This window comes from Zosterops lateralis (assembly GCF_965231275.1).
Source record: "Zosterops lateralis genome assembly, chromosome: 16".
Taxonomy (NCBI): Eukaryota; Metazoa; Chordata; class Aves; order Passeriformes; family Zosteropidae; genus Zosterops; species Zosterops lateralis.
In genome coordinates, this window is record NC_139776.1 from 8201879 (window position 1) to 8216564 (window position 14686).

At 61.8% G+C, this 14686-nt stretch overlaps 1 protein-coding gene across 2 annotated transcripts; it reads right to left on the reverse strand.

Annotated features, from left to right (window-relative positions):
• Positions 1-2590: 2590 nt before the first annotated feature.
• Positions 2591-14429, reverse strand: VSTM2L (V-set and transmembrane domain containing 2 like; the record flags this gene model as incomplete). 2 transcript variants are annotated; one of them, XM_083872987.1, is made up of 4 exons in its annotated part: positions 2591-3053; positions 5528-5578; positions 6704-6873; positions 14321-14429. In XM_083872987.1, 4 exons carry the CDS (start codon positions 14427-14429, stop codon positions 2742-2744), a joined length of 642 nt encoding a protein of 213 aa, XP_083729113.1. In that variant the 3' UTR covers positions 2591-2741. The 2 variants fall into 2 exon arrangements, with proteins under 2 accessions (XP_083729113.1, XP_083729112.1); XM_083872986.1 differs by having other exon boundaries at positions 6704-6876.
• Positions 14430-14686: the final 257 nt, after the last annotated feature.

Here is a 14686-nt window from a genome sequence, read left to right on the forward strand (position 1 = left end):
AACCAACCCCACCTCCCAGCCAGGGCTCTGGCACAGCTGACTGCACCAAGACACACCCCCGCCCCCCCCCAGAACCTGTGATTCACAGTGCTGCTGTCCAGAGATTGTCCCCACAGCCTCAGCCCCAGCCAGCAGATGGGTGCTGGTGGCAGGAGAGGCTGTCCTGCCTGTCACAGTCAGCTCCTCTCAGCTTCGTTATCGCCCTTGCTTTATTGGAGGCTGACTAAATTGCTTTTGTCTGAGGCAGGATAATGGCTGGGAGAGGGACTGTGTGGAAATGGCATTTTCATGAGGCTGGTTCTCCCCAGCAGTGACTTGCATATTAAGCTCAGCCCCTTCACAAGTCCAGGGCTTTCCCCACCAGAACTCTCCTCCACTAGGCAGCCCCCAACACTCTGGGGTGGGGACCCCTGGCTCCCCCCACTCCAGCCACCCTCTCTGGGATCAGAGAGCCAAGAAAGCTGTGTCCAGCCACCTCCTCCATGCACAAACCCAGCCAGGACCCTGGGGGCCTGGGGGCACACCCAGGCTGGGGGCACAGTCCCAGACACAGCCCCTGGCACCAGGCACTGCTGAGCCACACACACAGATCCAGCAGGCTCCTCTCCTCAGCTCCTGCTCCAAAAATTTCCTATAAACGCAGCAAAATTAATCTCTTCTAATAAAACCTGTTATTGTTAAAGCTCTCCTCCAGTTTTACAAATCACTGTGCTGCACAGCAATTTGTTTACTCCCCGTTTGAGGTGATTTGCAGCCTCCTGCCCTCCCTACTGTGTCCCTGGGTCTTCCTTTTCTTCTGCTGTGTCCTGTGTTTTGCTGCACTGGTGACCAGTGCATCCCAGTCTCTCTCCTTCCCCCAGCAATCCCATTCCCTGACTGGGAGAATTTGAGCATAGCCCGGGCCCCACAGCTCTGCCAGGGATTGCTGCAGCACAGCCACCATTATTGCTTCTGACAAAGTGGAATTTTGCACCAGCAGTCTTTCCTGGCCCTGCAGCTCCTGAATGTTTTTCTCCTGTGCCCTTTCCTCCCCAAGACCACAGCTGTCCAGGTGGCAGAGGTGAGTGTGGCTCCAGGGACACAAGCCACCTCTGCCTGTTCCTGCCCCCAGCACAAGCTGACACCTCTGGTGGCAGAAAGAGCCACCAGCTCTTTCTCCCTCTGATCAGCACAGCCAGGGGTGAGCATGATGGAGGTCCAGGAAGCAACAAGATGCAAAGGAGCTGCAGGACTCCAGGCAGCTGGGCTAGGCTGGGTATTGACAGTGCTCAGAGTTGTTCTCCCACTGGAGAGGCAGAGCCAGGCCCCAGGGGCAGCCAGCACCCAGCTTTGGGAACCCCCACCTCCTACCAGGCTGGAAATCTGGTCTGGGTGCCCAGGTGGGTGTGTGGATTTCAGCTGGCAGCCCACCCAGCTACCCCACAGCACCCAGCGCTCCATGGCCACAGCATGGAGTGTCCCCAGCTCACCCACTGTATCCTGCACCCCTCAAGGCAGGAGCTCCCAGGCTGGGCAGGAGGTCCCCAACTGCAGCTTTTTAAAGCTCTGAGCCCTCAGCTGCAGGTAATAATGTTGATGCCCACCCTCATCCCCAGTCCAGCAGCCTCAGCTCTGCCCTTTTTTACCCAAGGCAATGCCAAAGCCATGTCCCCTTGCTATGCCACAGACAGAGAGCACAGACATATAGAGGATTCCTTTAAAGAGCTTTATTAGCTGCAGCAGGTCTGATGGTGGCAGGCTGGGGGGCAGCAGGGGAGCAGCGCCCAGTCCCCGGGCGGGGGGGCTCGGGACCCCCCTCTCCCTCCCCACAGCTCTGTCCCCAGTGGCCCTGGTCACCCGTGGGGGCAGCAGGGATGGGCTCTGCCGTTTGCACTGCGACACAAGAGCCCGTGGGCCAGACCCTGCCCGGGGCAGTGTGGTGCTGTGGCCTGGGAGGAAGGGAGGGATGCTGGGCTGAGAGGGGCCCGAGAGCCACGCCACGGGGTGGACGGGGCTGGCTGATGAGCGCCCCATCCTCTGTGAAATGGCAGGGGAGGAGCAGTGGTGGGTGCAAGGGGCCAGCTCCCATGGCACACCTCCCCAGGCATACACGGAGCACGGGCAGCTGCCTGGCTGGGCGATGCCAGAGCGTGCCGGGAGGATGCCAGGAGTGTGCCGTGCCGTCCTTCCTCTGCTGAGCTCAGGCCTTGACGTGCTGGGGGCTGCGGGCAGGGCAGGCAGGGCGGGGGGATACACACGGGTAGTAGGATGGAGGCTGGAACTTAGATACGCACTGTGGGGCTGGAACCGAGCAACTAAACGGGGCAACCTACAGGAACAGGGGTTGGGTCTGCAAAGCACAGGGGAGGGCAGGAGGGTCCCGTGGGCAGGAGGGTCCCCACTGGGCAGAGAGCTGGGACACAGCACAGCTGCACCACGGTGGCAGCGAGCAGAGGGCTCCCACCCGCACAGGGCCGGGCGGATGGAGACCACCACAGTGGGCACCGCCCTGGCCCCGGCACAGCCCCAGCCCTGCACCCCTGGCGCTGACAGCTCCGGCTCCCGCCCCGCGCCGGGCCCTGGCCCCGCTGTGCCCCGCAGCGGGGGAGAAACCGGCGGCGCCCCGGGGGACAGGGAGGTGGCGAGGGAGGCTGGACAAGACGGGGTGGTGGGGCCAGTCTCTGGCAGGGGGTGCGGGACCCTCGATGGCTCCGCTGAGTCCGGGGCGGAGGGGGGCTCCGGCGTCCCCCCGCAGCGCCCACCTACAGCACACAGGAGGCGTCTGCCGAGCGCTTCCTCAGCTCCTTCCCGGCTTTGTGGTGGTGGTGGTGGTGATGTGCGTGGGCCGAGCCCGGCGCGGTGAGCTCTGCCAGCGGGGCCTCCCGCAGCTCGGTGTCCTGGGGGTGCCCCGGGCCCCCCGCCGCCTCCACCCGCAGGTACGCCTTCACCTTGTGGTGCCGCGCCTTGCCGTCGCTGGAGTCGATCACCCGGCACTCGTAGGTCCCCTCGTCCTCCAGCTTCACTCGCGACAGCCGCAGCTTGTGGGAGATGTTGCTGCCGACCACCTTCACCACCTGCATGGGGCAGACGGGCGGTCAGGGGGCTCCCGCTGCCCCCCAGACCCCGGGTCACTGCCATCCCCCGCCCGTGTGCCCCACGCCCCGTGCCGGGCAGGACACGGCAAAGGTTGGGGAGGTTGGTGGGGGGGACCCGGGTCCGCAGGATGATGGAAGCCCCAGCTCGCACCCGGCCACGCGGGGCTCAGAGATCGATGCGGAACCACGCTGGCTAATTAGCTTTTCTACCAAATTGATTCGCTCTCAGTATTTATCACCCAATGAAATTTAAGACTTACTCACTAGCCAGAGCTGCGGCTGCTCTGGGCTGGGTCAATAAATCAGATTTATAACCCACCCCGAGGCCCCTGGCTCTGTTCCCTATAATCACACTGGATGGCAAAGGCCGTTTTTCTACTCGCCGCTGCATTTGTTAGCTGAGGATTTTATGGTGTTTGGAAACGGGGCTGGAGAGGGGCAAAACCCACCCCAAACAGCACAGGAGGAAGAGTGGGGACCAGGACCCCTCAATGGCCCCTCACTGTAGAGGCATCCAGTGCTGGGACATGAAGACTCCTGCTCACATGTGCACATACAAACATGTACAAACACACATGAGCACACACAGGCTGCTGCCCTGCACACCACAGGCTGCTGAGAGGCAGCTGGTGCCATAAGTCACAGCCAGGGCCCCCCCAGACAGCATCTCAGGGCTGCTCAGTGGCCAAGTGCAGCCCTGAGCCCCAAATCCTGCCTTGCTGAAAGTGGGGGCCTGGAGGGACAGGACAAGGCAGGGGCAGGAGTTGCCAAGGCCTGGTGCAATTGTACTCAGATGCTGAGACTGTCATGGGAAAGGAGCTTCAAAAAAACCCTCTTTGTCGGGAGAGCTAGAAGTCACTGAAATTAATGGCTGGGAAATTTAAAACTAATAAAATAAAACCCCAATTTGCTGGTGCCACCGATGGCCATGGAGCTGCTGCCCAGCAGGTCACTGAGCCTCAGGAGGGAAGATTTTATGACTGGCCATAACTCCTGTGGCTCTGCCAGCACAGGCAGGGCAGCGATTCCCATGGAACAGGGCAGAGATTCCCAGGATGGGCAGATTTGCTGTGCCCAGCCCCAGCTCAGCCCTGTGCTGGGTTGGATTCGAAGGGGGAAAAAATAAACCCAGATCCATTGTGTTTCACTTCCCTTCATCCCTGCAAAGCATCTCCAGCACCAGGTGTGTTTGGTGGATAACACACGGCCCAGGTGCCTGGCAGTGTCTCCTGCTTGGGATCTACATCCCCCTGTTTGACTGTTTGACTCTGCTGTTTGTTCCCAGTCAGCTGCTGTTGTGGCTGTACCTCGAGTTCCATCAGAGCCGCCCGTGCTCATTTACCTCCTCCATTCCATAAACACTTAATTATCAAGGACATTTGAAATAACAACAAACAATAGAGGTTTGAAGCTCCAGTCTCTCCCTGCTGCCTGGATCTGGAGGAGGCAGCAGAAACCTCGAATGACTCAAAATAAATCCCGATTACACTTGCACACCCATCAATTCCATCCCAGCGTGCAATTAACTGCCTAATTATGCTGAAACATGCACCGGTTGAGCTGAGAGGAAGTGCTGGCCCCAGGATGGCTCCATGCACCCACCGTAGCCCTTCCTGCCCCTGGAGCAGGCTCGGGTGGGATGTGGGGAGCAGCAGCCCCCTGAGCTCAGCAGGCAGGGTCTGGCAGAGCCCAGGCTCTGGCTGCTCCAGCAGCAGTCCTGGAACTTTGCTGCTTGTGGGGCAGGGAGCCAGAGCACTCTGGTGAGGAACAGATCCTGGAGGAACCTGCTTAGGTTTGGACATGGATTGTGGATGTCAATTAATCAAAGGGGACATGACCCCTAAAGGGCACTGAAAGGTGATGTTCTCCCTTGGAAAGGGTTCCCCAGGGATGAGAGGCTGCTCCTGGGTGTGGGAGGCACCCATCTGAGAAGCCACAGGTGCCTAACCAATTCCATCTCCCCTTGCTCACTCAGTGAAGGAAAAATGGAAGTGCCAGGAGAGGCTGCCAGGTGATAGTGGGAAGCTTTCCAGCACTGCTCTGTGTCTGTAGCATCCCCAAACACGGAGCTCCCCAAGGCAGGGAGAGCCAGGGGGGCACACACCTGGCAGCAGAAAGCCAAGAGTGTTTTATTTAACTGATTAGTGCCTCCTCATTCTGCTCACATGAGCCTAAATGGCTTTGGGATGCTAATCCTCTGAGTCAATTGGATTATTTTATCCCTGGCATTAATGTGTCATTCAGATGCCGGACAAGGCTCAGGATCCAGCATGTGCCTCTCAGTGCCAGGGAGAGCAGGGCAGCCACTCCTTACCCCGGTCACCCCCAGCACTGAGCCAAGGCAGACCCAGTTCTCCCACCCTGGTGTTCCCAGCCTGTGGCACTGGGACCAGTGGAATGTCCTGGTGAGCCCTCAAGTGCAGCTCCCCACAAGAACCATCCCCCAAACTCACACTGATTTTTGTCGCCTCTTTCGCGGGCTCCTCTGGTGGGGATGATTTCAGCTGTGGAAAAAGCAGGGTAGGGGGAGACCAGAGAGGGAAGAGAAATGGTCAGCTCAGCCCACCAGACCCCTTCCCATTCCCAGGATGGCTGCCCCAAGCAAGAAGGAAGAGGGAGAAGGGGGAAGAGAAAAGAGACTGCTCAGCCCCATCATATCCAGGCACCCAGGGCAGATGAAGCCACACTGGGCACCCAGGACAAGAGGAACCAGCAGCAGCACAGCAGCCAGTGAGCATGGGGTGCTCACCCACAGGTCTCACTGCATCACAGCTTCAGGTGCTCCCCACGATCCAGGAGTGGGGATGGAGCTCTGATCACTGTGGCATCACTGCTGCAGGGACCCCTGTCCCTGAAACTCTGTCCCCGAAACTCTGTCCCCGAAACTCTGTCCCCATCACTGCTGGCACCTGCCCCATCACCACCAATCTTCCCCTCCAGCAGCCACTGGCTGAGCATTCCAAGTGCCTCCAACACCCTTGACCCTGTCCACCCTCAATCCCTGGCAGTGCTCCCCCCATCCTGGCAGCACTCCCTTGAGGCTTCTCAATTTATGGCAACACCAGCAGCAGCCCTGCCAAAGACACTACAATAAAGGGTCATTAAAATCCCCAAAGCTGTTTCCCATTCTTTGTCCCTTATCTCTGTGTGAACAGAGAGAGAAATAAAGAGAGGCTGTTTGCCGGACCAATACACAGGGAAACAGGGGACAAGGGAGGGGTGGAGGGTGCAGGGCCAGGAGGGATGAGCTGGCGATGAGATAGGCAAAGGCAGAAGCAGGAGCACAAAAACAAAGCCTCAGCCTGGGACGGGTCCTGGCAATGGTCCAGGCGGCCCCTCGGCTGGGAAGGGCAGCCAGGACAGCCCAGCCTCACTGGCCCCAGAGCATCCTCAGGGCAGCTGGATGTTGAGCAGCCCATGTAGCCTATTAATTGCACCACAGGACCCCCAGGCTGCTCTCTGTCAGAGCAGAGGGTGAACCCGGGGATGCTGCTGCGGGTTGGGGTCCCCCAACAAAACCCAACAGTGGCTGCGAACAAAGCCCTTCCCCATGGCATTGCAGGCAAGGGCTCTGCCTGAAGGGCTCTGCCTTTCCGTGCTGTCGTGCAGGAGGAGGATGGGGGCATTACCTGACTGGAAGCCCACGTCTGTTTGTCCGTCCAGTCCTTGTGGTTGCGGACGTACCACCACTGGATCTCCAGGGAGTAGGAGGGGGAGCCGCTGCCGCGGAAGGAACACGCCATCTCCACATCCTCACCCGCCTGCGCCGTCATGTCGTGGGGGGTCTCCGTGAAGAGAGCTGCTGGAGACAGAGCCAGGGCTGTGGGTGCCTGCGGGGACACAGCACTGTCCCACTGAAGGACAATGCCTCCGGCCACACAGAGTCACCAGAGTGCCTGGATCCTTCCCTGGCCAATCAGACCCAGCTCCTACGGCAGAGCAGACAGGTCTCTGCTGTCCCCAAATTCTCCTTTCCCACCCCAATGTCCCCTTCCTACCCCCAGCAGAGCTGCCTGGCCCCACCCTGGCACTTTGCAAAGAGCAGTGGGGGGAAAGGGAGAGGTCCCCTGCTCCCACAGCATCCCTCAGACCTCTGCTGCAGAACGAGTGTGGGACCTGCCACACCTCCGAGGTGAAGGAAACAGATAGAGCATGATCGCATCTCACTCAGATCAGGACATAACTGAAAAACAAATCCTCACTTAATGCGGCCCCAAACAGGCTCCCACACGCCATATGGTTTGCTTTCTTCCCTCAAAACAAATATTGTTCAGAGATGTAATTAGAATTCTTTTCATCTCCTCTGGAGAGACGGTTGTTCCTCGGTACTGACGGCCCAGCGTTGGGGCACCGGCAAACGCTGCTGCCACGGTCGGTGCAGCGGCTCCTCCGAGGCACAGCACGGGGACAGGGCTGACATCCCCCTGCACTCCCCGGTCACTGCTCCGGCTGCCGAGGCTGCCCTGTGCCTCCTGTCTTCGCTCACCACCTCACGCTGCCGGCGCTGCCGGCTCACAGCCACAGTGCAGCTCCCGGGGGAGCACCGGAGCCCTCTGAGACACGCAGCCTGTCGGGAGCAACACTCTCTCCAGCCCTGATCCCTCTGAAAACCAATTATTATCAGCCCAGACAAAAAAGTTAATACCTCTAATATCTCCCTGTCCCTCTGGACGCATGGAAATCCCATCCACTTATTGCTTTCCTTTAATCCATCTCAGCAGGGAACAGAGGAAAATACCCAACACCGGGGTTTACAAGGCAGGGTGTCCTGGTGGGGTTCCCAGTGCTGTTCCCACATCCCGTTCACCCAGAACTCGGTGCCAGCAGCCACATGGATTCTGTGCTGAGGAGTGGAGGGAACCCCAGGTAAGGGAACAGCTCTGGTGACCGAGGGCTGTGGGAGGAGGAGGGGAGTCTTCTTGGCACAGGACAAAGGGTTCCTCTGTGCTCCAAGCCACAGGGTGCTGAGGGTGCTGTGCCCAGTCATTAACCAGCACTCGCTCACCCATTCCCTGGCTGCAGCCAGGATCAGGCTCTCACCCCACAGAATTCCTGCTGGCAGGAGCAACAGCCAAAGCCAGTGGGTCCCAGCAGAGCCTGCACCAGCCCCCAGACACCACAGCTCCAGCAGTGCAGGGGTGGGGTGATGGCCTGAGAGCTCCAGCCAGCTCCAAATTACTGCGAACACAATTAAAATCTGCTCCCACAGACGGGAATTTGGCAGATAAGCTGAGAAAAGGCTGGATTGAATCAAGCGCCTTCTTTCTTTCCTATTTTAATTGGGAAGCGTATGTATTAATTAACCCCAGAGCTCGGCCGCCTCCAAGCGCATCCAGAGGAGCAAAGATCCTGCAGATGGATACCCAGGGTCATCACCTTTGCTGGGGACACATGTCTTTCAGATATGTCCTCCAGCAGCACCGTGTGCCCTCCCTGATGGATGCGGTGGACCCCGGCCCTGCCTGGACAGAGGTGACTCACTGCACTCCCAGCCCTGCCCCTCACAGGGACACGAGTGGGGATCAGGGTCCCCCCAGGCTGGGCCTGGACCCTGCACTGGGTCAGCCAAGCTGCCTGGACACTGCTCCTGCGAACACTGGACAAGTCACCAACTCCTCCCAGTGTCCTGTCCCTGCAGCATCCCCGTCCCCTGCCCACCCCAGCCCCGTCCCTTTCCCCCACTGACTTTGGAGCCGCATCCCCACAGCGGGAGGGCGGGGGCGGGGCCGCTGCTCCCTGTGCTTTATGGCCTGCTACCTGTCATAAACTGAGAACACCAGAATCAATAAATCTTCCAGGAAATAAAAATCAGGGGAAATAAAATGAACTCAATGGGGAAACACAGATAAACAGAATTGAAAACGCCTGCTGGGACGGCTTGGTGCTCTCATAAACCAGGGACAGACGGGCTGCAGGGTCCCTCCCTGCGGCGGGCACCGTCCCTCACCTTGGTGATGCTCTGCACGGGGAGGGGGCTGCCGGCAGCGGGGATGGGGCTGTGCTGGGGCAGGAGCAGGTCGTGCATTGCCCTCAGTACCTGGAAATGACCCGCAGACCCCTGCTCCATCCCCCTGCCTCGTCCATGAGCACAGAAAGCCCTGCAGCCCCCCGGAGCCTCTTCAGGACTCTGCCTGCTGCCTGCCTGCCCTTCCACAGCTGTGCCAGCTTCCAGGGCCCCCCGCCAAACCCTCACAAGGCACTGAGGATGACACCGGAGCAGCGTCATGGGCACGAACTCAGGCTAATTGTTGTGTAAAGATGTACCAGAGGACAATGAAATATGGACATTTGCAAATGCCTGTTAATCACCCGGCCAGCGCAGGTTCTGCTCCGGGAGGATTTTTTTTTCTCTAAGCCGGGAGTCAGACGCCTCTTTCTCTGCCCAACGGCGCTGGAGCCCCTCACTGGAGCTGCAGCCGGGCTGGTGGGGTGACAAGTGACAAGCAGGCAGCAGGGCTGGGGCTGGATCCGTCACACGCTGGGCAGGGACAGAGGGTGGAGGAGCTGAAACGTCCCTCTGCTCCTGCTCCTGCCCACTGGGGTGTCCATCCAGACCCTGCCCTGCGTCCCTGGTGTGAGGCCGGCTCTGCTCTGCTGGGTTTGTGCCGCACCACTGCAGGAAAAGGAAACGTTTCCAGCAGAATCCACCACCACCACCACTCTCCCCAGGCACCCACAGCCCCTCCAGCACCGTCCCCTCCCCAGACATCCATGACCCCTCCAGCACCTTCCCCCTCCCAGGAGCCCACGAGTCCTGTGGCTGATGGACAGTGGCAGCCCCGGCTTCAGGGGCACCGTGTCCTGCCCGAGGCAGCAAAGGCACCCGAGACACAGCCCAGCACACGGGCAGGGCAGGGACCCAGAGACATGGACCCTCCCGGCTGCCACAGGACCCCCTGCCCCTTGGCACAGCCTGCCCGAGCAAGAGCCATCCCGGGGGATCGGGAGGCACAGGAAGCACAGGAGGCACCCTCCGGATGGATCCAGAGGAGGCCTGGGCACTACCCCAGTGCCCGTGTGACCCACAGTGTCCCCACCATGGGGACACCGGACCCACCAGAGCCTGCTGCACAGTCGGGCCGCAGCCTCTCTCCCTCTCCTCTCCTCCCCTCCCCACCGCCGCTAACAGCTGTGGATGCGTCTCCTCCTGACAAGGCTGCGAGCAGGGATGCTGACCCCGGGGCGCTGAAAACACATCGCGGTGCAAACCGCTGCATAAACACGGCGTGACGGCCGCGTCACCGCTGAGCGAGGGCAGGTGGCTCCGGCCCCGGCAGCTGAGCGGGCAGAGGACTCTGGCGGTGAGCGCTGCTCTCCTCCAGCCATCAGCCTTCTCCCTTCCCACGGGACACGTCAGGCTGGTCAGGCTGGGGCGTTCCGGCCGTGGCGGGGCCGGGAGGCTCCCACCACACGCTGGGGATGGCAGCGCCACTGCTCTGCCCCTCTTTACAGTCATATGAGCAGCAGAAGGAGCTCAAATTTGCAGCATGTGAATTAAAAACAACAACAAAAAAAACCCCTACCTCAGTGACTGTGATCAGGCCGGCACTCACCTCACCACAGAGCTGGAATTCACCTTGAAAACTGCAGATATTTCCAAAAGTGCCCCATCATTGGGCTGCCCCAGCTCCTGCTCCCAGTGCTTCCCACTCCCCTAATGTTTAACCCCCTCAGCGAGAGGTCAGTGGTGGGTCTCTCCAGTCTGGCCCCAGCTACACAAAGCTTTGCCCACACGAGGGACATTCTGCTCCCATCTGGTTCCTGGGGACTGGCAGTTCTCAGACAGTTCCCTCCCAGGGGCCTCAAGGAAGAGCTGTTATTTGATGGTATAAGTAGCAAAGCCCTAAAACGGCCCTTTTTTGACAGCTCCCAGTGGGGCTTCAGTAGTGTGTGCAGCCAGCCTGCAGCCACCACTCACCCTGGTGCTGCTCTCTGCCAGGGGATGGTTCCCAGCAGCCCCGGGAGGATTCTCACCTGGAATCATACACCAGGAATGGGATGGGGCAGACAGGATCAGGCCCCTGGTCTCACACCACCACCCAAAACAGGAACCGCCAGCACCTGCAGACACTGCCGAGAGCTGCCCACACCACACAGGTGCTGGTACCACCCCACAGAGCTGGCAGTGCCTGGTGCTCATGGACACGGTGCCCTCCTGCCCAGCTCTGCCCACCCCATCCCTGCTGAGCTCATCCCAATCCAGCCTCACACGGAGCACACGATACAAGCCATCAATGCACTCATCACACCGAGCCCACCAACATCCCCGGTGCTCAGTCAGGCACCCCCGCAGGTGGGGCCTTAGGGAGGGGACAGCCAGAAGGGAAAGAGCCCTGCAGGAGGGGAAACAGCCATGGAACAGAGGAGCTCGGAGAGAGCCAGAGCTGTCCAGGGCAGGGCCAGGAAGGGCTGTCTGTCCCGAAGTGCACAAGTCCCACTCACACCATGAACCAAAATCCCAGAGGAGCCGTGAAGGGGAGAGGGCCCAGCAGGTGCCCAGAGGGCCCAGAGCAGCCCCTGGTGAAGGAGGCAGCAGCGCAGAGCCTCCAGCTCCCTGGCCCACTCCAGGTCCTCTCTCCAGCCCTGCTGTGCTGCCCAGACCGCGGGCAGCCCTGCCGGCTGTGGGTTGATTCCTGCCTCGCTCACAGGGAACGTTATGATTAAAATTAGCTGTCACTGTCCTAACGTAATAATTCCCAGTGTCTGGCCCGTCGTCTGTCAGCCGCTTCAAGGGAAGAGAAAGCCCAGACGTTTGATGAGGAGAGGTGTCAGATGTAATTGCGTTGAATGACTGCACGAACAGCAGCAGGAAAAACACATCGCGTGGAGAATTCCCACCAGGAAGTGTGAAAAAATCCGGCAGAATGCAAAGTGTTTATGAAAGTAATTGATAGAATAATCACTGGGGTGTGCGGGAACGGTGCAGGGCAGCGCCCTGGGGAGCCGGGGCACCGCTCCTTCCAGCCTCCAGCCGCGGCTCTGCTGAAGCGAGGCGATATCGCCTGTAGACGGTGCCGGGAAGGAGCCGGGCAGCTCCTGCTCACGGCCCGGCTCCCCTGCCCCGCTCCGGAGCCAGCAGGCTGGGGAGGCGGCTGGAGCTTCGCAGGCAGCGCATGAGAAAGCCGATGGCAGCAGCCCAGCGTGCACAGGCTGCAATGGGGGGCATGAATAATTGAAGGCACCAGCCTGAGGAGAGGAGAGAAGGGGGAGAGGCAGCACTGTGGGTAGGGAAGGGATGGTGGGAAGAACCCTGCGGCTCAGAGCTCTCACAGGGCAGTTGGAGCCCATCCTGGCTCCATCCTTGCCAAAGGCAGAGCCTTTGCTGGGGGGGCAGGTAAAGGACTTTCTTTGATTGCGACTTTTCCCTGCCCACAGCCGTGGCTGCCCGCTGTGGGGTGGCGGGATGGGGGATCCGCCCGCGCCCCGGGGCTGCTCACGGCCGCTCCCGCTGCCCGCGGAGCACACGCTGCTCCCGGTCAATCCCCTCGCCGCATCCGGCACGGACAAGTTAAAAGGAGGAGTGAACACACTCCGGGGCTGTGCCAGAGCCTGGCGGTGCCGGGGAGGCTCCTCAGGCCTCCAGCACCGGGCGGAGATGGCGGTGAGCCCTGGGCGCTGCTCGCTGCGGGCAGAGCCCGGCCAGACCTGCCCGTGCCCGCCGGGCACAGCCGAGCCCATCCCGCTGGGCACAGCCGAGCCCATCCCGCCGGGCACAGCCGAGCCCATCCCGCCGGGCACAGCCGAGCCCATCCCGCTGGGCACAGCCGAGCCCATCCCGCCCGCCACAGCCCCCCTCCCGCTCCGCGTCTCCAGCCTGCCGGGCTCTCCTGGTGTGGAGGGAAAGCTGCACCAGCCAGTAATGAAATGATCAGTCTCCGATCTGCTAAACAGCGATTTATACAGGTTTTCAGCACACAGAGCTTTTATCAAATTGGTATTCACCTACTGAACACAAATGGCTTATTATACATGACCCACTTATTCACTGCTTTTCAGTATCGTTAATAAAGGTTTCTGTTGTGATTAAGTGAGTTGCTGCAGAACTGCTCGAGTAGCGAGCTGTAATGTGGCTCCAAAGTGCACTCGCCCTCCCTGAACATTTCTTCTCCTCGGCTCCCTGTTCCCTCGCAGCGACCATTTCACTATTTATTTGCCTATTGCTGAATTTCTGAGGGGAGCAGTGGTGGCTAATGGAGGCTCTTCACCCACCTTTCCGTCTGGCACACCAGCCCGGCAGGTCTGGAAACTCTCCTGCTGTGAACCCCCAATGCAGAGGCCGATCATCCCTTCCCTGGGCAGGCGGGTCCCTGCCAGCCCCTGACTGTGCGGGACACCACAAACGGCGGGACACTCACACCTTCCACCGGCACGGCCCGGGGCGTTCTCTGCCTGGAGGCTCCTCGGGGCAGAGAGCGGGTCCCTCCTCACACGGGAGGCCCCGGAGCCGGGCGGGGGAAGAGCTGGAACCCGAGCCCCCGGCGTGTCCCTGGACCCGAGCCCCCGGCGTGTCCCTGTGGTCACTCCTCGGGCTAAGATGAACGTGCCCGTGTCACTCCACAGAGAGCGAGGAGGGTCTCAGCAGCTTTCCCTGGGGTGGCTCGGTCCCCTGTCACCTCCTCGGTACCCACGAGGGAGCTGTCCCTACCCCAGGTTCCTCCCCGGAGGCTGCAGGATGCAGGAAGGGGTTCCCCTTCCCCAACCGCGGTGGATCCCCCCGGGCTCGGCAGCACCGACCCGCCGAACCGCCGTGTACCGGAGGGAGCGGGAGGCGGCGGGGGCTCCGCACGGGGCGGGCGGCGGCACCGGGAGGTTCACGGGCGCGGGGTGCGGGTGGCGGCGGCGGCACCGTGAGACACACGGAGACGGGTGCGGACGGCGGCGGCACCGGGAGGCGCGCCGGGAGGTTCACGGACACGGGGCGCGAGTGGCGGCAGCACCGGGACGGACCGCGCAGAGCCCCCGACTCGGCAGCCCCGCGGCGAAGGCAGAGGCCGCCCGCCGGGTTCCGGGGACGGGAGCGGCGGAGCCCAAGCCCGGCTCGCCCGGCTGCCCCTCGCCCCTCGAGCCGCCGGCGCGACGGAGCGCGACACGGGGCTGCCCTCGGCGACGGAGCCCGAGCGGCACCCCCGACCCCCCGCGCCCGTCCCGGAGCCGCCCCGACCCGCCGCCGGCCCCGCGGGGCACCGAGCCCCGGCAGCTCCCGCCGCTCGGCCGCCCCCGTTCCCGAGCCCCGGCCGCCGCCTCACCGCTGCCCGCCGCCGGGGCGTCCCACGGGGGGTGCCGGGAGGCGGCGCCGAGCTGCAGGTAGAGCCCCAGGTAGTGGAAAATCCCCAGGGCCAGGGCCAGGGCGCCCATCTTGCCGCGGGCGCGTCCGTCCCGGGGGCGGCGGCGCCGGCGGGCCGAGCCCTGTCCCCGGGGCTGCGCCGCGGTCCCGGCGCCGCCGCGCTGCGGAGCTCTTCCCTCGCGCGGAGGGCGCCGCGCGCCGAGGCGGTGCCGCGGCTCGCCCGGAGCCTCCCCCGCCCGGCGGAGGGATCCGGCCCGCGCGCACCCCCCAAGTTTTTTTCCCACGGTTCATTCTTAAACCGCGCGGGGCGGGGCCGGACCCGCCACCC